The 21,719-nt window shown below is 39.9% G+C and overlaps 1 protein-coding gene across 1 annotated transcript in view; it reads left to right on the top strand.

The window, feature by feature from the left end:
- Nucleotides 1-10,562: 10,562 nt before the first annotated feature.
- Nucleotides 10,563-21,719, top strand: part of MEOX2 (mesenchyme homeobox 2) — a 52,496-nt gene continuing 41,339 nt past the window's right edge. The window contains exon 1 of the mRNA XM_009086014.4: nt 10,563-11,489. Within this exon, the coding sequence (XP_009084262.1) occupies nt 10,979-11,489 (511 nt within the window). The 5' untranslated portion in view covers nt 10,563-10,978. The remainder of the gene's footprint in view (nt 11,490-21,719) is intronic.

Here is a 21,719-nt window from a genome sequence, read left to right as displayed (position 1 = left end):
GAAAATAGCGTATTGTACCAAGAACTCACACCAAAAGGGTTATTATGGTATGTTCAGGCTGATTTGGGGGAGGCCTGGGGGCTAATACACCCCACCACCAGTAAAGAATAGTGCTTGAGGCTACATATCTGGGAAACTGGACTTTCTCTGCTCATGCTCCCTCTGATCAGACTTGTCTTTTTCTGGCAGCTTTTGCCAGCAATCAGATCCACTGAAAACATAAAAGAGAAAATGATTGCTGGAGTTCTGCTGAACAAGCTCAGCGTTATCTTTCTTCTAGCTCTGTTTGCCCACACGCACAATGAAAGGAAGCTGGCAGAGCTCCTGGTCCAGGAAAAGAATTAGGGGCTTTATCATCAGACAATAAGTTGAGCAAATTGCAGACCACAGACTACTTCTCTTCAGAGTACCCCTGAAGGACTCGTGGCTGAACTTGGTGCCTTAGAGCTAAAAGGAGGAAATACAGGGATGTTGTAAAGATGAGTAGCCGGACAATGAGGGATGATTGTGCAATGTCTACTGTTGAGCACTGGGCAAAGAAGACATGAAAAAGTCTAAAATTCTTGAGCCTTGAAGTCCTGGTAATTTTAATTAGTTCCAAAAGCTGCCAAAACCCGTCATACTTTTTATTCCAAAATTTTGATTATTCACATAATAGTACCCCAAGGGGTTTGAAAGGACTATCAAAGATATATAATGAAGCTGTTAACCAAGAAGAGGACTATTTGTTTAATAGTGGTTCCATTCAATTGGAATAAATGAAAAAGTATTTTAAAACCAGGGAGCTAAAAATCAAAAAGACTTTCATGCCCAGTGAAATAAAATCTTTCTGCCCTATGTTACAATACCATCCTTCCTCAGGTTCTGATTCAAGGTGAACAGAGGAAAGATTTTAATGCTATATACTGTAAAATTAAAGATCACAAAGCAGGACTTTGACAGAGTAACTGAATTCCTTTGAGCTTTTGAGATGTTTTTGGAAACTTGGAAAGAGTCCAGATTTTTGCTAAGTCTTTGTTTTCAATCCAACATAATCTGGAAATAATACCTGTAACATGAATGATATTAATGTACACCTGTAAAAAGTACACAAACTGGTGGAAATATGTCTGCTTAGTCTTCTCCAATAACGATATGAACTTCATCTTAACATGATCACCATGCAAATCCTTTTAAACACTTGAGTGTTATTTGAAGGTATTTTTTTCTTGTTATAAATTGACATGCACATAGAAAGAGATATGAAAAATATTGAGCAGAAATCAAATTCACCAAAAATCTTTATGGATAAACTGCTCCCCTAGTAATCCCTCAATCTATAAACACCTCAAAAAGACATCTAGAGAAAATTGTTTGAAACTCTTATAGACTCAGTTCCTCTGAAGATGCTGCAAAGCTGGTCTACTAACACTGGTTAACTAGTTACATAAGGAACCCGGGAGTCATAAGCACTGCTCAATTTGCTGAAATGAGAGGCTTTCTTCTTTTCACTGCCTCTAGCTTGAGGATCAAATTTTCCATACAAATTGGCATGGTGTGGTGGATTTTCCCTCTGCTATTCCATATCCTTGATATTCTCTGCGTGGGGAACTGCCACTAATGCCAAAGGGATGCTTGGCTCGTTGTGCTCTCCCGATAGCTACTTCAGAAATGCTGTTAGATTAAATAGCGAGGGACAGCAGCGTTTCAGTCGTGATCCATCAGGCGGATCTGAGAGGAGCCGTTTGCCCTGAGAGAGGATAGACTTTCGAGACATATGGTGCTATAATGGGGGGGTGGGGATTTTTCAATTCCAATCCACCCATTCCGGATGAGAGAGACTGAGCTAATACCCTCGTGTACGGTGCACTGCATCTAGCTACGGAAGTAGCGTTAGGGTGGAATTTATGGACTCTCTAAATTGTTTGCCAGGAAATGTTTACTAGCTATGCACAATAAACGACTGTGAAAGCGTATTCCTGTGTTTAATACGATATGGGGTTTTTTCCCTTATATTTGGGTCATACTATTATGATACCAATAAAGGAAACTTAAAAAAAAAAACAACAAAAAAAAAAAACATAGGAGAAAAGAAAACAAATGAGCAATGTATGTTCATATTTATGGAATTTATGGAACTTCATTTTGGAAAGTCTGATTGACTACAAATTGTGCACTATAAACTTTTTGCCAGGACCTCTGGATACACGCCATGCCTTCCATATTAGAAGTTAAGTCTATGACTTATTTTTAGATCCAAATATGCTCATCATCAAGTCAAGGTATGTTTTTAAAAAAAGGTTCATTACCACAGCTGCAGGGGGTCATACGTAATGAAATTAGTGTGCATGCATAAGAGAAGTCTATCTACCGACTTACCATAATGGATACGTAGCTTCGCAATTTGGAAATTAAACAGGCAGTTTTGGATCACAGGAATGTTGGAATTTTGCTCTGGGATGTGACACTGTCTTCCATGTAGCTCACTGTTGTAGCAGGGACTACTGTACAGTTTTATAGGGTGTGTTAGATTAGACACATTCCCAAACATTTTTCTCCGCTAGGAAGCAAAGTCAGAACTTTCTCTGGTAATCTGTGCAAAGAATTTTTTCTGCTCCTTCATTTTATTTTATGTGAAGCTTCTATTTTAATATAATGTATCTAAGAACTCTCCCTGTTATTAAAAGACAGTGGGCACTAACCTAATTTGTTTTAATTATACAGTAAGGGTTTGAGCCTGGAGGTAAGCTTGCCGTTTTGCACAGCTGAACACCCTCTTTCAGCATACACATATGTGTATTTATACATCCAGCATGCTGTTCATGATGGGATTTTCAGGTTTAGTAGATTTTTAACAACAGTTTTGCAGTTTCTACTTGTATTTTCTGCAAATAAGAGCAACTACAATAGGCAGACATACCTCCCCCCTTGTTTGCTTTGAATATATCAGAGGAGACTAGCTGATAAAAATAACAAGGAAAGAACATTTAAAATTAGACAACTTCTTTAGCAGATCATTTAACAGTTTTAGTGCAACAAAAATTTGGAAATCAGTTTGTGAAATATTTTCTCCACCAGGCTTGTTTCAAAATAAAATTTTGAGCAGTGTTGGTTGTTTAAATGATTTTTTTTTTTGTAATTACAAAGAATAGTATCTGAGTTTCCCTGTGCTTTTTAAAATTGCTATAACAGTCTAACAAAAAAATTGATCCTGTGAGGTCATTGGAGAAAAGAAAATACACAGCACTTCCTCAAAGTCAACTATGAAGGCAGTTCTTGTTGTAAAACAGTGTAAGGGCGAGTTGTTTCTTTAAAGTGTTTTCAGTCTCTACCAAGCTGATCACAATAGTAAAAGTATATTAGGAATACATTATCTCTAATATTACTAGGGGTAAAAATGCAGTAATAATAAAGAGGTACTTCAAGTCATCTTAGTAACAGCAAAACTTGTTTCTACAAATGGGAATGTGTAGATTTGGATGCACTAAGAACACATGACTCATACTGTGGGATATTAGTTTTGATTCAAACTTCATTGTTTCAAGAAAAAGAGGTTTATGTAAGAGGTTTTTTTCTTTTATATAATAAATATCTATCTCAGTTGAAAGCTATTGCCTACAATTAGTGAGACAAAAAAGGCAAAATGTTTCAGAGGCAGTTTACCTGGACAGTGTCTGTTTTATTAGTTTTAATCGGAGTTGCATTGGGTACCGAGAAGGAAAAGGCACGACTTTTAGAGTAACACAGCCAAGAAGCTGACATGTCTCGTGCCTTTCTCTTCCATTAGAGACATGCTATGCCTCCAGATGCTGCAGTCTGGATTTAGGGGCATATACCGCTCTTGCACAAGTAAGAGTTGCATATGTTATGAGTTAATTTCGTTTTGTTGTGTTCTTTTGCACATGGCTTTTTTTGAAACAGTGAAACAGAAAATATTTTTAGTTTACCATCTTGTATTGAAATATACTTGGGTTATTAAATAAAATCTAAATCCCTAAGTGATACGTTCTACAGCTCAAATGTACAAATGCTTCAAGTTCATGGACAAATTACCTATGAGGGAATTACACAAATCCAGACTGTCCCCACGTGCTGTACATTGCATGTGTCTCAGTCAGCTGAAAAGTGTGCCAAATAATACACCTCTTTTTACAGCTGACCCTCACTGAGCCCACAGTGCTAGACATTTTTCATTTGGAAAAAAAGGATACAAACAAATGGACTTCACACTTTTATTGTGGACATCAAACTTAAATGAAATGTATGAAAATGCATCAAAGAAGAGAGGAAGGTGGTTACTTAAAGTGATTCGGTGCACCAGAGTCCAATACGTAAACTTAGTTGTTGTGGAAGTGCCTAAGTCTCTTTCTGGAATACTTTATTGAACCTAACCTGAGATCTATCACATTGTATCAAAGGACATTCAAGCAGGATGCTTAATAAAGCACGGCAAAGACAAATATCTTAAAAGGGTTTATTTCAACAAGTAGTATCAAATATTCACAGCTCATCAGTAGAGCTGCATTCTGTTTTGGGGAAATAAAATTAAAAATTTGTTTATGCAAACACGGCCTTGGAAGGCGCAATTCTAGAGGTATGACACTCAGATGCTTCTTCATGACGTTTAAGAACTTATCAATGTTTTTTTAATGTCACAGATGCCTTACAATAGATTCCTGAATCTTTGAGATTTTATCTGCAAGTTAAGCACTTCTTGGCGTATATTTTTTAGAGAAGCCTAGCTAGGTATTTTTTTAAATTCTTCTCATTCTTTCACAAGACAAAATTATCTGCATCTAAAAAACCCTGAGTTTCATCTAAAATAATAATTCCAAACAAATTTTATTTTGTATTTAATTTCTCCTATCAAGTATCTGTTGTTAGCATTATATGATATTAGATTTTGGAGTGCATGACGTTGCTATGCATTAGCAATTTTTAGGTGTTTGTTTCCTACACCTATTATTAATTAATGTTGCACTCCTGAAAATGTTTCTAGTCAAGCGAGTCCCCATTAAGACAAATAGGACTCTGTGAAAACACAGGATTACTCCCATGTGAAACTGGCAGAATGAACACACCCTGAGCTCTGCGGGGCAGTGAATATCTTTCTGTTCCGAACACTAGCTAGTTAAGGGTTTCTGCTCCAGGTCTAGAGCTCATCACACTATAAATCATAGCAAACACACCTGCAAAGTAAATAACATAATCCCAGCAGCTATTAAAACCTAGATATTTTTAAATTATTTATTCTTACTGCATAGATACATGCCCATGTGTCTTTTTCTCCCTCCAGAGCAAAGAAAATCAGGAACTATTACAAACACACACTGTAGTAGTATACTCATTAACAGGTAAAAGAGATAACAAAAACTAGTGACTTATCACTCTCCCAATGATGGAGGCAGAATTATGAAATATGCCCCCTGCTGCTGGTCCTGCAAGGGCTTGGAAATGTCAGCCAGGAGACAATAAATATTTCAGATATATGGTATGATTTTGTCTCTATTTCAGTCTTTATTTACCCGGTTAATGGATGAAAGTCATAGCTTAAATCTTCTGATGCACAAAGTTTTCAGTCATCTGTATTTTTTATTCTGGGTGACTCAGACTTGAAGTATAATCAGCACAATGCTAATTTTGCAGCCCAGTTAGAAGCGAGCATTGTTAAAAATACAGAATGATAAAAATGCCCTTCACCTTTTTTCCACGCACAACAGGGTCAGTGTTTTCAATGGGAACTCCAGTGAAACGTCTTTTAAATACATATACAGATCAAAATCCACAATGTGAATTGTATCAAACAATAAAATGATTAAAGTGTAAAATACAAGCCTTTTTTTTCCCCTCTGTGATTAGTATTTTTATGAGGAAAATGGACTGTGTGTAGCATGTAATTGTCAAGATCTGGAGACAACAAAATGGAAAACATATTTTTCAGGCATTATTGACTTGCCTGCATATGCATTTTGAGTACATTTCTAAATACAAATGAAAGATATGTATTATTAAAGTGTCCTACAAAGCTAGTCATAGCTGTTTTCTAGTCCAAATATTCTTAAGTGGAGATAATACTAGAAAGAATAAAAAAAATGTTAAATTGCAATGCAACATGCAGATTGGGAAACAAATAGTATTGTGCAAGAGGGTTCAATTTTCAAATAAATAATTTATTTAAAACAAACACAACCCAAAGTTTTGAATATGACTTCTGGGATTTTTGGGTATCTAAAGTGAAATGCAAGTTTCCATTAGCATGTGAAATGCATAGTTTCTCAAATTCAAAAAGCATTCCTGAAACATCATAGTTCAGGTGTGAAGCCTCAAGCACATTCAGAATTTTAATATTTCATCAGTTTATTTAAATTAAATAGGAAGCATAGATATTTTACTGGTTACAGTGGGCTGGCAATTCAAATAACTTTTAATGATGTAATGCAAACTTGTAAATCATTTTCAGTGAGGGCCTCATGGCTCAGCACAACTTTTCTGTAGTATACTAAATTGCTGGCATAACTTTAAAATTTGTAATGCTTGGAGATCATGAAAATAAGAACAGAAGCCATATGTATGTGGGAGAAGTAGCTGAAAATATGAATTCAGGCTTAAAAGTTTTTACAGATCTCTAGTTGTCTTTAAAGCAAAAATTGTGTCTGATAAGTGTTAAACCATGGCACATGTAAGTGCTATAGAGAGTGAAATGGAAGTACACCACAGAAATGCAATGTTAAAATTATGAGGTACACATTGTGGTAGTGCAATTTCTCAGGAAAAAAAAATAGTTTTATGACAAATTATTGTAAAGATACTGGTACATCATAGGTTTAGAATAGAAAATGTGATTATTGTCAATTTTAACTAGTCAAGAATTCAGTATTTTTGACTAGTCAGTGAACAATTATTCATTTTCTTTGCTAGGATTTTCAGTTAAGGCATTCAAGCATCTCTGAAATGATGCATAATCCCCAGACTTTATTGCTGCTTATATCTGTGGGTTTATATTGCAGCACAGGTACCAAGAGAAACGAATTATATTGCTTCAGAGGGAGTTAAACTGGCAAAAATTTGGGAAAAAAGAAAAGGCTGAAAATAAATATACATCTGTTGTGAATCTGGATTGACTCTAAGGTTAAATGATGCCTGCATTGACCAAATTGCCATGGAAAAATACGAACTCATCATAATTACAGTAGAATAAAACTTTGTCCTCTTGTTTGGTAGGCTCTTGGGTACAATAAAAACTTTGGCTAAAAGAAACTGAATTCATATTTGTAAGCTTTCCCTTTGACAGTAAGGAAAATATTCTTAAATGGTGTAAATTGCCATCCTTTTGCTGACTTCAGCAAAGTTATGACAATTTATATCACTCGAATGGTGGTCCCCAAGTATGACTTATCTATCTGATTTTACTATAATACGCATATTGCAAATATGCAAACCACACGCTAGAAAGAACTGACAAGAATCCTACTTACATTCTGATAAATATTCAGGAAGGTTGTTCTTTCAGCCTCCAACGTAAAAAATCAGAAAGACTACAAAAGTCCTGAAGAAGAGGAATTGTACACTGGTTCGTTCAGGTCAATTTTACACAATCTCCTTCCTCATAAATGGTAAGTTAAAAACCCAAAAACAACCCACCAGCAAAACCAAGAAACACAAAGTGAATGCAAATAGTAGCCCATACATGAAAATATAAAGGATGTTCCAAACTGTGTTGGCTCCAGATGTTTTTATGAGTTAAACAGTTTACTGTTTTCACATATTTAAAACATTCTATTTTTTTCACTTGATGTTTATAAGCTTTGGGCAAACTTGCTGGCATTGATTTAAGTTATGTTTTTGTACCACATGTAGGTTAAACACACATTCTGAAAAGGTACAATGCGAACAAGAATTCAATCATTAATATTGAGAGGCAACAACTGCTTACAATTTTTTCCAGTAATTATTCTGCCATTACTGAGAAGCTTTGCGCTGAAGCTATAACTAAAAAGTTATAATTTTTTTACAAAGGATGCTATCATATTACCATAGGTAACTGCACAAAAACTTTCTGAATCATTTCAGAAAATGTTTGAAGCTGTTTATTTGCCTTTAACGTTAGTTGCCTATATTTGCATTCTCCTTACATAGTTTAAAATGAAAGCATAAAGCTCTGCAGCGAACTGCATTTCCAGTTCATGCGTGCTTAAAACTGATTTTTAAAGAAGTTATAAGTACACTTGATGTAGGACTCGTGAACTTATTTGGGAACTCAGAAGCCCAGGGAAGCACATTCCTGAATAGTCAGATTTGGGTATGAAGCTTTTTAAAACACAGAGCTGTGCCATTATAGCTTTGCTATTACATTCTTCTTTTTCTTCTTCTTCTCTTTAGGAACCTCTCCTGCTTCTCCCTAAAATGTCCTATTTGGCTTGTCTCTTATTTCTCTTGGAAACCTTATCTTTCTCTCTCTTCCTCACACCCTCTCACTTTCTTCCTTGTGCTTCACTTATTTTTTATTTATTTTTTTATTAGTTTTTTTGTTATGTGCGAGAAATCCTGCATGGCCATCCCCTAGAATTAAGAAAAGGCATTTTTACACCGCCTTGGCTTCAGGACTTCCCCGACCTCTTCCCAGCTCTGGCGGTGTGAGGGCTGCAGCGACGGCCGCCCTGGAAGGAGGGGTGCTGGCATTCCTGCCCCTCCTGCCCCGGCCCCCCGACGGCGGCTCGCCCCCGTGGCCGGGGCGGGCGGGCGGACAGCAGCAGGTTGGAGAGCGACGGAGGGCAGCGGAGGGCAGCGGAGGGCAGCGGAGCGGAGCGGTGCGGTGCTATGCGGAGCGGAGCGCGGGGGCCGCCCCGCCGCTCCCCCGCTCGCACCTGGGGCCGCCCGCGCCGCCCGCCCGCCCCCGCAGCCCTCGGGCCGCCGCCGCCGGGGCCGCTGCGGGCGCGACGCTCCGCGCCTGTCGCTGTCTCGCAGTTATTGCTTCATGGCAGTGCCTGTTTACGAGGGACAGCAGCACCCCTGTGCTGGCAGCCCGGCGTGTTCCCAAGCTCAAGAGGGGTTCAGCCATCGAGATTTCTTTGTATTCCTCTCTTCTAATATTAGAACACATATTGAAACGATAAACACAATGAAAAGCACAAAATATTTCATCAGTGTTGTAACTGTATATTTCCTTTATTCTGAAGAAATATCAAGTTTTGAATGGTGCTCAGAAGCAGCAACTTCTGCTTTGGACGCCGCTCTCTTTGTAAAGACCGCGTTGCTACAGTTAAATCTAAAGACAGTTGTTAAAAAGAGTTAGATGTCAGAAAAGGGGGAAATCTTACCGTCGAAAGACTGCTGCAGGTTCCAGCTCAGTCTGAAACTGCAGTGAAAAGCGGAGCAGCTGCTGAACAAAAGTTTTAGATTTTTTTTTAAAGAAAGTCTGCAAAACTAATTTCCCACAAAATAGGACTCAATTTCCGTTTAAGAAACTAGCTCTTGCAAAAGTCATACAATTGCTGATTTTTTCCACTAGCAATTGAAATTCATTTCATCTTTAGCACATGGACCCAAGAATTTAGACTTGAGAGAAATGGTTTTCCTTTCCTTTTTTTTTTTTTTTTTTTTTTTTTAGTTTTGTTTGGGGGGGGAGGAGGAGCAAGGTACATCGAAGAGGAAGAGCGGAAGAATAAAACCTCTGTGCAGGGGACACCTCTTTGGTCATTGATCACTAAATGCGTTATCCTGATTCAAACCAGTTAAGAGCCGCCTTGGTGGCTACTGTAATTCCACTACACGGATGTTAAAAATAATTTTTAAAAAGAAAAACAACAACAAAAAAAGACAGGCCCAGATTTTCTAGGTTGTCCCCCAATCCACTAAATGCATTTGCAACGAAGCAAATGAAGATAAAGCAAATAAACATCATGCGACTTCTTATTTTGAAGGGGCAGAGGGCAAGAGGGGAAACCTCTCTCTACAGCCAGGGTTGCTGGCACCGTGGGCGCCGGTGGGTTCGTTGCAGAGCCGGCTGCCGATGCTGGGGCACAGCGTGAGGCTCTTGAGGGCAGCCGGGCAGCGCCGCGGCCCATGGCGAGTGTCGGGGCTGTGGGCGAGGGGGAAACGGGCGGATGACCCGCACCGGGACCTTCGGAGCGGGGGAGCCAGGCGGGCTGCCCCGGCCCCGGCCCGTGTGGCCCCGCACACCTCCGCCCTCGCACCTGGGCTCGCAGGTGAGGTTCTGGAGAGAGGGCTTCAGCCCCCGGGGAAACGGGGCGGAGGTGGCTCCCGCGCCCCCCGCCCCAGAGTCACCCCCCGCATGTCGCCTCACGTCTTTATTGCGCTCCCCCTCCCGCTGCCCCCGAGGGGCGGCAGGACCCCGAGCGGTCCTTCAGCCCCGACGGGGCGATGATGGCCTTACGGGGGCCGCTCGGCCGAGGGGCACCGCCGCCGGTCCCCCCGGGGCGGGGGGGCTCGGGGCAGCCGCGGCGGGAGGCGCGGCCCGCCCGGGGGCAGGGACGGGCGGCTGCGCCCCCTCGGAGCCGCCCCCCCGCAGGCCGCGGGCGCCCGGGGCGCGGGCGCGCAGCGCTGCCGCCCGCTGACGGAGCGGCTCGGAGCTGGGACGGCGCTGGCGTTTTGGAGGGAGTTTGCATGTGGTCAGTGCTGTGCTGCTGAGCCAGCCCCCAGCTCACATTACACACTACTGTATTTATAACCTCTCGAAGCTGTTTCCCCCTTCAAGCAGTTCTCTGGGACCACCTTCTATTGGCTTCAACCTCTCCCACTTCTTGACATCTGAGCGGCTCTGAGAACGGCTCATCTAGGTCCGAGTGTTTATGCAGCGGAGACTGGCCGCTAGGGCTAAAGACCTGGATTATCTGAGCTCAGCTGCCTGCTGCAGAGTCTGTCGGTGCCGTTTTGGAAAAAAAAATCTCAGCCCCGATCTGTTTACAGTGAAAGTTGACAAAGGGTGGTGAAGTTGGATCTTTCCTAAACTCTCCTGCCTGGAACCTGAGACTTGCATGCCATGGATCACACACTCTTTGGCTGCCTGCGCAGCCCCCATGCCACTGCGCAGAGCTTGCACCCTTTCTCCCAGTCTTCTCTTGCCCTGCATGGAAGATCTGACCACATGTCCTACCCTGATCTGTCTTCTTCTTCTTCCTCTTGCATAATAGCGGGATACCCCAATGAGGAGGGCATGTTTGCCAGCCAACATCATAGGGGGCACCATCACCATCACCATCACCACCATCACCACCACCAGCAACAGCAGCACCAAGCTTTGCAGACGAACTGGCACATTCCTCAGATGTCGTCTCCTCCCGCCGCGGCCAGGCACAGCCTCTGCCTTCAGCCTGACTCAGGAGGACCCCCGGAGCTGGGCAGCAGCCCCCCTGTCCTGTGTTCGAACTCTTCCAGCCTGGGCACCAACACCCCCACGGGAGCAGCGTGTGCGCCAGGGGACTATGGCAGGCAGGCTCTGTCCCCGGTGGAAACAGAGAAGAGGTCCGGCAAAAGGAAAAGCGACAGCTCAGGTAAAGGCTCGCGCGTTCCCCAGCGGGGCGGGATCCCCGGGCGGCGGGGGTCGGGGGAAGCGGCGCGGTCGGGAGCCGCGGACCTGCTGCCGCTCGGCTGGGCTTGTTTAACTCGGCTCGTTTGGCCCGGCTCGGCTCGGCTCGGCTCGGCTGGCCCGGCCACGGCCGGCTCTCGCCGCCGGCTGACACCGGGCTGTCGGGTTGCCCCTTCCCACCAACGCGCTCTTGGGATCTCCATCACTAACGCAAGCTTTATTAAGGCTACGGGGGGAGAAATAGAAAGAAAAAATTCAGCACGTGATAGGGTATGAAATCAAGGTGGCGGTGGGGGAGAGTTTCCTACAGCCAAGGAGAGAAACGTTTGTAGTTTTGGTGCGGTTTTCAGCATCTGGTCCCGCGGCCCCCTCCCCCTGCCCGATACGACACCTCTGCTTCAAAATTCAGAATCCAGCGCGCTCCTTCCCCTCCGCCCCTTCACCGTGGAGCTGACTGCGGCTCCGAGGCGATTGCACAACGCTTGGAAGCTCTGCCTTGGAAGCGGGGATTCGGGAGAGGAGCTGATGCCTTGCTACCCTGTAGGATCTGAGTGAGCCTGCATCAAATCCTCAGCGTGAAGGGGCAAAATTTGGACTCTGTGAAGCAAACGGGTGAATGGGAGTTTCAGAAAGCTGCTTCACTTCAGTTTTCTGGTGGCGGGGACAGAGGGAAGGAAGGAGAAGTCTGCCTTTTAAAATCCCAGTAATTCTTACTTAAAGGCGAGCATAAAAACATGTAGACCCACAGTCATTCCAGAGCGATGATTCGGCATCAATGAATGGGCAAAAAACTTTGACATTATCTCTGCTTTCTAAAATAGCAAAGCCTGTCAAAGTCCTGCTCTGACAAAAGCCACTCGGTGATGGCAACACAACTGATGGGACTTCCGTTAGGGCACACATGAACCAGGGGGTCACCAAAAATATAGAGAGACGGGCAGGAGGCACTTGAAAGAGAGAGGGCTCAACTGATTCAGAACTCAAGAGCTGGCGTAGCAAATTATTTGTTATCACAGAAGAGAAAGTGAAAGGCTTTTCCCGAAACGTATGAAGTTCACAACTGAAACCATAAACTGTTTCACTCAAAATGCTGTAAGCTTGGTAGACAGCAAGCAACAAAGGATTTTAAAAAATAACCCTCAAGAATACAATCACTTCCTTCATTGCCCATTATATTAGCAAACATTTACAGTTACAGTAACTCAGAACTTATTTATCTGAATTTCGTCTTACATAGCTGTATTTAGTTCAAACACTGCTGGTGAAATCTTTTGTTTTGTCTTCTTTACTTTCAATGAGAAAAAGAATTGTCTGATTTTTTGAGGTGTACGGACGGTCCTTGTTACAACTGAGAAAATAACTGGATGCCTGCTGATGTAAGGATTTATTGTATTTGTCGGTTTATTTAAAGCTAAAGGAAAAAAGGAAATTGGTCCCTTTCACTGTCAGGGAAGTATCTGAATCACTTTCTGTTTATTTCATTCTGCAATGCAAACCAAAAAAACACCAGTGAGGAATGTCCTAAACCTTACCCTGAAGTGACTGGAGTCTTCCACTAGGTTAGTGGACAAGAGTTTGAGCCTTTAGCCACGGTTATGTTTATCTTGCAATGCACTCCGATCCTCACTTTCTAAGACTTTCTGGAGATCAAGGCAGGTAACTATTTCCTCCTCCCTTCCGCTAAGAAAAAAATACAACCATTCACACAATTGTGAATCTCTCAAAGTGAAAATAGATGTCTTTTGACAACAACTGCATAGCTGCTGTATGTTTGGTTTTTCTTCAGGAAAAGCCTGCGTTTTGGACTGAATATTTAACCCCACCCCTTTATTAGTCCTGAACTCTGGTGCTTGATAGTTAATGCTATTCTCATATATGGCAGCAAGAATTATTTTAATTTGCTGTGTTTCTATATTTGTCAACCATAATTGCCCCTCATTTGATTAAACATCATCGCCTTTATTTCTCATTAATCTTTTTTTTTTAAACAAATGACTGTGCTTGAAAGAATTTATTCCATGCCTTCATCAGACTTGGAACTACTTCAATAGACATTTGTAAAAAATCCTAATAGTAAATAACTAAGAGGTGAAAAGAGAGAGAGAGTGCTTCAAGTTTCAGTGCCAGCATTCTGAGACAATTATTAATGCTCTTGCTTATTTACACATATATTTCCTCTTCTTAAGCATATCACTTAAAGCCATAGAATGCTCAGCGTTTTCTTGAGCACTGAATCTGTTCCGCATTTCAGAGCTGAATTAACCTTAGGCTACCCCTTTCTTCCACTACTTAGCTTTTGTTTCTGTGTGTTTAAGATCACAAAGCTGAGTTTGTAGATAGTTTAAATAATGTAAAACATGATCATTCCTTGTATCATTTACCTTCCAAACAAGTAACTGTTTCTTAGCCGTATAGCTACTCTGAAAATTTACCAGAAGGGACACCCCATTTTACTTATGCGTTATGATGATGGGAGTGCAACGTTTTAAAATCATGAACAAAAATCCAGAGGGCAAAAAGAATTTAGTAGGATGGACTGTGTGTTTTTTCCCTGAAATTCACATATTGCGATGGAATAGGAAGAAACATTCTTCTCTAATCTGTTTCAGTTTCATTTGGGATTGAGAAAACCAGGTGAAATGTTCTCTTATGATAGTATAAACTGACTTACACTTTTCTTTAGCCCTAACCCAGATTTTAAGCAGTTTGGGAAGTTCCCTTTGAAGATATTGCAAAGACAGCTACAGAGCAGGGTGAAATTTTCATCTGGTCTCGTTGCAAAGCTGCAGCTGTCAGTGTCTCCAAGTTTTGTAGTTGCTCTCTCATAATCTGCAGAACATTGCTTTCAACCTGCCTAGGCCCAGAAATGGGTCGGTAAAGCTGCCTGCGAATTGAGGAGTGGTGCATACAAATCTTTACGTGCTAACGTTTTGCAGTGAATAATCGCATCTGCATCCTCACCTTTGTAACTCAGCTCTTCGGATGTCAAGGCTGTAGGAGCAGAGAGACAATACTAAATTTGAGGGCTGGTTGCAAATGAAATTGCTTATTTTAAAGTGCCCTAATGGTCAGAATTATCTGTGTGCTAATGAGGTGCGGATGAAAACCATGCTGAGTGTATAGAAAACATATTCTTGGAGTGCTTTGTTGCTTTGTGGTATGAGTTGTTCTATATGGAATATTTTGGATTTTTCTAATGCTTCCCCTTCTCATTACTTGCCTGTGAGTTTCAGGGCCATTTTATTTCTGTTTATTATAAAGTAGGTTTTGATTCTCAGATGATGCAGATCACAGAGGTTGCAAAGTTACTTTTGTGATTTCCTAAGTTACATTACTTAGGTCCAAGTTTTCTTAAGACTTCAATCAGGAAAAAAACATATTAATGCCTATATAGGAATTGGTATCTAGATTTACTGAGAAATATGAAAAAAGAGTGAATCTGGTAGCCTTAAGGAAGTCAAAAATGCTATGGTGAAAAAAACATCTGTACTATGCTGAAAAGACCAGGGGGAGGCTGAGTACAGTTGAAGGAGTTCTAAGCAATACAGCTATTCAAACATTAAATTGAAAGAGATAAATATATAAGGAAATTGCATTCCTGTTAAAGTCTACTGTAATTAAACACTTCCCCTCAGGCAAGAAAAGCCTTTTTGAAAAAAAAAAGAAACCAAATTTCACCATGGGAAAATGCTTTCTGTGTGGCACAGGTTTCCAAGAAAAGGCTAGCAGGTAAAAATAATTAGTCATATTTTTTAATGTATTTATAACAGTAGCATGTAGAAAAGCATTTCAGGAATCCACTGTTTCAACAGTTCGGCCAAGTGTTTCAATACCTGTTCTGGTGTGTTTTGTTCATTGACAAATCACATGAATAAAAACAATACTTTTTCCCCCCTGAGTTTTAATATTTTATACCCTACCTATTTTCTAAATGCAAGCAGCAAAAAGTTGTATCTCCAGGGAATTTATTTTAAATACATCTAAATATCATAAATCATATGTACTTGTTTGAAATGGTGTCTAAAAAGCAGGTCATTTTGATAAATGATTATAAATACTGTGAAATCTTGAGTTTTGAGGACTTTTGATTGGTTTCTGAAACATGTCAGTAAGAAAAATGAGCTGCACGCTTGTAGTCAAAAAGCACTGTGTAACTGATTCATCAATATGTCTCTGCTTTTCAGTGTGGTTGTAAACAGAACAAGAAAAAATACATAATAAAGCATAGTTTTTCTGGAAAGAGTTAGTTTGTTTGGTATCTCGTATAAAAGCATCACTTACCCATAGAAAACAACTACAATAACAAAAACCCTGTAGATTTTATAAATGAAACAATTTCAAAATCCAACGAATAACATGCACGCTTTTAAGAGAAAACCTTCAAGACTGATAGCTTATCAAATAATGGGTTTACTAGTGAGCTACTTGTTGAATTGTTTTAATAGATGGAAACTTGCAAGAAATTCACTTTCGTTCTCAGGAAATATAACCAGGAACTTTTCTAAGACTAAAATTTTGAAAGACTCTTTTGCTGATGCATTTTCAAAATTCTTTGCCTCTAGCCAAAGAAGAATTTTGTGTGGACAAAAAGAAAAAAAAAAAAAGAACTATGTGTGGCTCCTAGTTATGCATTTCTATCTGTTTGTATAAATGATTCAGGAGGGTTTACACTTCTTCTCCCCCTCCTCGTGAACCCACCCTTTTAGAAACACTGGAAGGCCGATCCAAACCTTCACGGGATCACAAAAGTTTTTGTGAGAAGGTCCATTGACTCCAGTGAAACCACTGAAGTGCTCAAGGTTTTTTAAGCAATCAGAGCTTAATTCTTTTACATAGACATTAAAGATAAGTGCTTTATAATTCTTGTAGATATTTATTGATAAATGATCGGATTGCCTGATTGTTTGAAAATTGCCTATTGAACATTTTATATACACATTGAATTTTAACTGCATTGGTTTTAACATCCTAGGAAAAAAATTTGTCCTAACATATCTAGTGTGACTTCTGTAGTATTTTCTAATGTAAGTAATCAGATTGAGTGGGAGTTTTTTTGTGTTTTTGCCAATTTTAGACATGCCAACTGTTTATTATATGTTTTTTAATTGAGCCTTTTAATCTGCATATTGTTTGTCGTGTGGAAATACTCATTCTTTAGTGATGCAATGACTTCATATGCTCTATCTCAATTCCTCAAGAATAGGATTGAGCTCTGTGTCTTGAAATTCAAGGGCAGGTAACATTATCTTTGCTTCTGTCTGCTGATGCCCTAATATTGCTCACTGGATTATTGCTTTCAAGACACTGTTACTTGGCAGTATGAATAGTCGCCGTAGCATGTTTCTCTCAGTAGCAAAATGTACTCTACCAGGCCGTTTTGTAAGCCTCCAGAAAGGAAGCAAAATAAATCTGGTTTCATCTGCTAGACTGAGCAAAGTTTAAACCCATCAGTGAAACATAGTTATGATGGGGTAGGATTCAACCCTCACTTTTGCAATGCTACCCTGTGTCCTTGTTCTAATATACTTAAGAATGCAACTTGAAAGGATGCGAAAGGAAAGTCATATTTTTTAAATATAAATACTTGCATATGTCGCTAATAAGGTTTCTAACTGAAATAGCGTGGTGTTAGAGAATTTTGATAAACAGTGCTGGAGGCTACTTCATTACATCAGTGCACAGCTGGGCACTGAACCCAGTCCTATGATCTGTCTCAAACCTGTGCCCTGTCCTTTTATGACTGTTTGCCCAACTTATATAATGGCCATACCAGTGCTTTCCTTCCATTTGGAAAGTACTGTAAACTTTTATGAAACTAAAAGCTTTGTGTGCGTGTGTGAGCGTACATGCTTTTTATTTTTAGTAGGCTTTAAAGACTTACAGATCTGCATCACAATTTCTCTAGTACTGCTAGTTGCAGAGTACGAGCAAGATGGTGCACAGCCACCCTGCAGAAAAAGCCTTCCTCCAGCTACTCAGCAGGGCAATTGCATCACCTTTACCAGCACGAACTGTGTGACTGCACACACGGCCAGAAGTCATTTGACTTCTGCGGTGAGTGTCTGCGGTCTTCCATGAGAACGTAGATGCTTTTCTATTGTGTTTAATGAAAACCTGAATTCAAAAATAGTCTGATGTCATTGTGCTGGGTGCATGCAGTCTAGCCCTAGAGTTTAAGTATTTGAATCAGTAAAAAGAAAGTTACTGAAATAAATGGTTTATGAACAGACATGCTAGGGAAAATTTCATCAGGAAGATACGGATGAAAAAACTCCTACTGATTTATGTTAGGACCACCAGCTTTTAAGTTGTGAGCTCTTACTCTAAACGCAGTTTAGCTTGGGAGAAGGAGATAGACCAGTTAGCCATTGTAGTGCTTAAGTTTTTTTGTCATACGCTGTATTGAATTCTTCCAGCGGCAAATACGACAGAAGAATGCTTGTTTAAAAAACCACTGCTGCCATTGGTCTTGGCTTCCTATCATGTGTTGTCCTTGTTATTTATGAATACATATTACAAAATCTATGTCTTTTGATAAGTTTACCTACACCATATCCATTAAAAATAATATTTAATAGACAGTAGTATAAATCACAACGATGTTATTTGTTTAACTCTGCAAATTTTGTACATGCATCTGTAACTTCACTAATGCAGAGTTGCATCACTGCATCCTAACATTCAATGATTGATGCCAACTGCAAAAAACCCACATTTAAAAAACAGTATATAGTAGTACAAGTGTACTGTAATGCACGAAAGTTTTCTTCTGAAGTCTTCTATTAAACACTATAAATAGACCACTTAGGTTGTCAAAATTCTACTTGCTAACATCAGTAATATTAAAGATATAATGCTCACTGCAGATTAGAAAGGATACCTTTTATTCAATATCTTGGACCTACAGAAGATACTAAGGCACTCCTTATTTAGAATGTGAATTGATTTTCTGTATGGAATTGTAAATTTTTACAAATAGTTTTGGGGATAGGTCACTTGACTGAAATTTGTACATATTAATAAACAGACATATGATTATATGCCAAAAGAGAAATCTATAATAATATTTGGAAATTTGCTACTGAATATTTTATCCCTGGAGCTTCTTACTCAATGCAATGGAAAAATAAAGTAGTCTGAACTTTGTATTGAAAATTACCTGTGCTGAACAAACCTCACAAAAAAGCATCTATGAGAAGTTAATGGTCATGTGAAAGAAAGTCATATTGTACTCGATTCTATATTTTCTTTTGTTTTTCTTTTATGAATGAAACAAAATCATTAATGAAACCAAAGAAGTAAGTCTCAAAGCAAAGAGTGAAATCTTTAATTTATGATAGAAGAGAATAGTTTTACTAAACCAATAAAATCCGGTGGATTATGAAAATCCAGTGGATTTTTCTTTTCTTTTTTTCTCTCTCTTTTTATTTCTCTCTTTTTCTCTTTCTCTCTCTATTGTGCTCTTTCTCTTGCTTTTTCACTCTCCTCTCCTCTCCTCTCCTCTCCTCTCCTCTCCTCTCCTCTCCTCTCCTCTCCTCTCCTCTCCTCTCCTCTCCTCTCCTCTCCTCTCCTCTCCTCTCCTCTCCTCTCCTCTCCTCTCCTCTCCTCTCCTCTCCTCATCCTCTCCTCTCCTCTCCTCTCCTCTCCTCTCCTCTCCTCTCCTCTCCTCTCCTCTCCTCTCCTCTCCTCTCCTCTCCTCTCCTCTCCTCTCCTCTCCTCTCTCTCTTTCCTTCTCTTCTGCTTTCCTCTCCTTTGCTGCTCCTTGGACCAAAGAAAAACTAGTTGATTGAACATTATTTTATAGCAAATAGGATATGAAAAACTAAAACTGAAACAGATTACTGCCATCTTTTAAAAGTCCTTCTTCCTTCTGCATTCTCTCAGATCTCTAATAGCTATTTCTTATTTTTAGTGAGTCTGGACAAATGCTGCCTTACATAAACTGTCAGATGCACTTCAGTATCCTCTGCCACTATTGTGAGTTTTAATTCTTAGACTGTGATCTTACCATGATTGTAGTATGCATTTAATTTTGTATGTTGGGAGATGAATGAAACCTCGGGAAGCTGAAGTCAAAACTAACTATTGAGTGGAGCCAGGACTTCACAGCTGAAGTAGTCATGAAGTAGTACTTTGATATGAACAGTGCCGAAGTTAAGTGTATGTTTACACATTTTGGTGAATTGAGGGCATTAGTCACTTAAATTTACCAAGCGGAAAAAACTGTTTCCCACTTTGGTCCTCCTAAAAATAGATACTAAAAAAATCTGTTGGACATATGTGGGCTGACAATATAGCTCTGAAGAGAGTTGAATGAACTGTGGGGTTTTCTACCTGCCAAGCAAAAAAAGGCATATTCTAGATACATGCAATATATCCTGAGTGTGCATGGGGGCCTCTTTGGCAGGGGGTGTTTTGACACGGTGGGTGAGGCTCCTCAGGCACATTGGTCTCAATAGCTTTTCAAGCCTTTTCATTTTCTTTCAACTGGTGGAGAATACCAGAACGCTGTAGGCACCATAGAATATATGGACAAGTAAAAACTACACATTAAAATGTGCTTATTACTATCGAAAGAATGGTAGGAACAGTGACTAGATGTCTCCCAAATTTGTGAAAATATCTGTTTGGTTTACAGAAGAAAAAAGAATTTAAGTCAGATGTGTTGATAGGCTAAACGACAACATATTTTGGGAGACTTTGGTACACTGTATTGCTAAAAATGGTGTGAATAGAAGCCTGGGCAGCTACGGCAATGTTGACCACTCCAAGATTTCTTGTAAAACTGTGCTTAGAATGCCAAGTAGTATTTTCTGCCAGAAGAAAGCAGCAGTATAATTGGGGCTTAAGCACATTCATGCCTTTCAAAGTTATATTTTCAGAACTAGACATTAAAACCTAGTAAAAGTCTGCAATTCATACCCGCCTTATGTAGGGCTTAGGAAGAGCTGAGAATGTTACAAGTTCTTTGCAGTTTGGTCTGATTGACTCAGAATTGACATAGTAATATTAAGCTCTTTTTTCCCCCCCTGTTCCTATATTCTTATTTTGGGAGTACCGCAATGACCTCAAGCTGCAGCTGTGTCTTAAGTCTTTGAGTTCCTGAGGACATTAGAACAATACACACTAATGGTCTCACTCCTGGCTCCCTCTCCCTCCCTCCCTCCCTCCCTCCCTCCCCCCCTATTTCTTGTTTTACAAAAGTCTATTTCTGAAGGACTGTGTGATATATAGCCTTTCAGTTTCCATCCATCCATGCAAAATGACCACTCTCTTAATTTCAAAAGAAAAAATATGACCCTCCACCTTAATCAGATTTCCTTTAGATGTAACCTACAATAACTTAAGAACTGCAGTGACCTGCTAAAAAATGTAATATAATGTTAGTTCTATTAGGCAATGCAAGATGAAACAGTTATGAGTCAGATAAAAATAGAAGGCTTCATTAGTGGTTGTTCATGGCACATCTTGAATCTGCAGAATCATCACTTTTTTTGTATTATTAGCACTTCAATTTACATGATTTTGTAATAGCTTATTGGGTCAATAAAGAGAGTGACAATTCTCTCTGTATTATTTGTTTTTTATGAAATAATATATTGGTATTAAAATATATTGGCAAATGCAACGTCTTAAATTCTAAATTAAAAAAAAATTATGTGAACATGCACAGGAGAAAAAGCTGGAGAGAAGAGGGCAAACAATTTTGATTGCTCCATATCATAAAGAAATATTCTGTTGAACTTTCTTGTAGTTTAGCTTAGTTTTGCATTTTAGTTTTTACTTCACTCATTCTGACTCCTTTGCTTTTACACTTCAATACATTGCTACAACTTTATGAGGCAAACATCTTTATTACTTTAATATGAGGGTATGTACAGAAATCTAACAGTATTCAAACCCTATAAACCTATCTTTATTTCACTGGTTCCAAACTGAAACGTAGACAAAGACAGAAGGCATCAATTGAGTTTGCAGGCTGATGGCATGAGAAATATCAGAGATTTCAGATTTTTGTATTTGCATATTGGGAACATAATAATAAACAACATATTGGGAATGCTTTGCCAGACATGACACCCAAACAAACCCTTTTTTTGGATAGAGGTTGTGTGTTTCAAGTACAGTGGCTAAAAACATCCAGCCATTTAAAAGTATGTTTAGTGAAATACAACTTGGAGAATGACCCAGTCCT

Source organism: Serinus canaria, chromosome 2, assembly GCF_022539315.1.
Source record: "Serinus canaria isolate serCan28SL12 chromosome 2, serCan2020, whole genome shotgun sequence".
Lineage (NCBI taxonomy): Eukaryota > Metazoa > Chordata > Aves > Passeriformes > Fringillidae > Serinus > Serinus canaria.
Note: the sequence above shows the minus strand (reverse complement) of the source record. Positions and strands in the feature narration are given on the sequence as shown.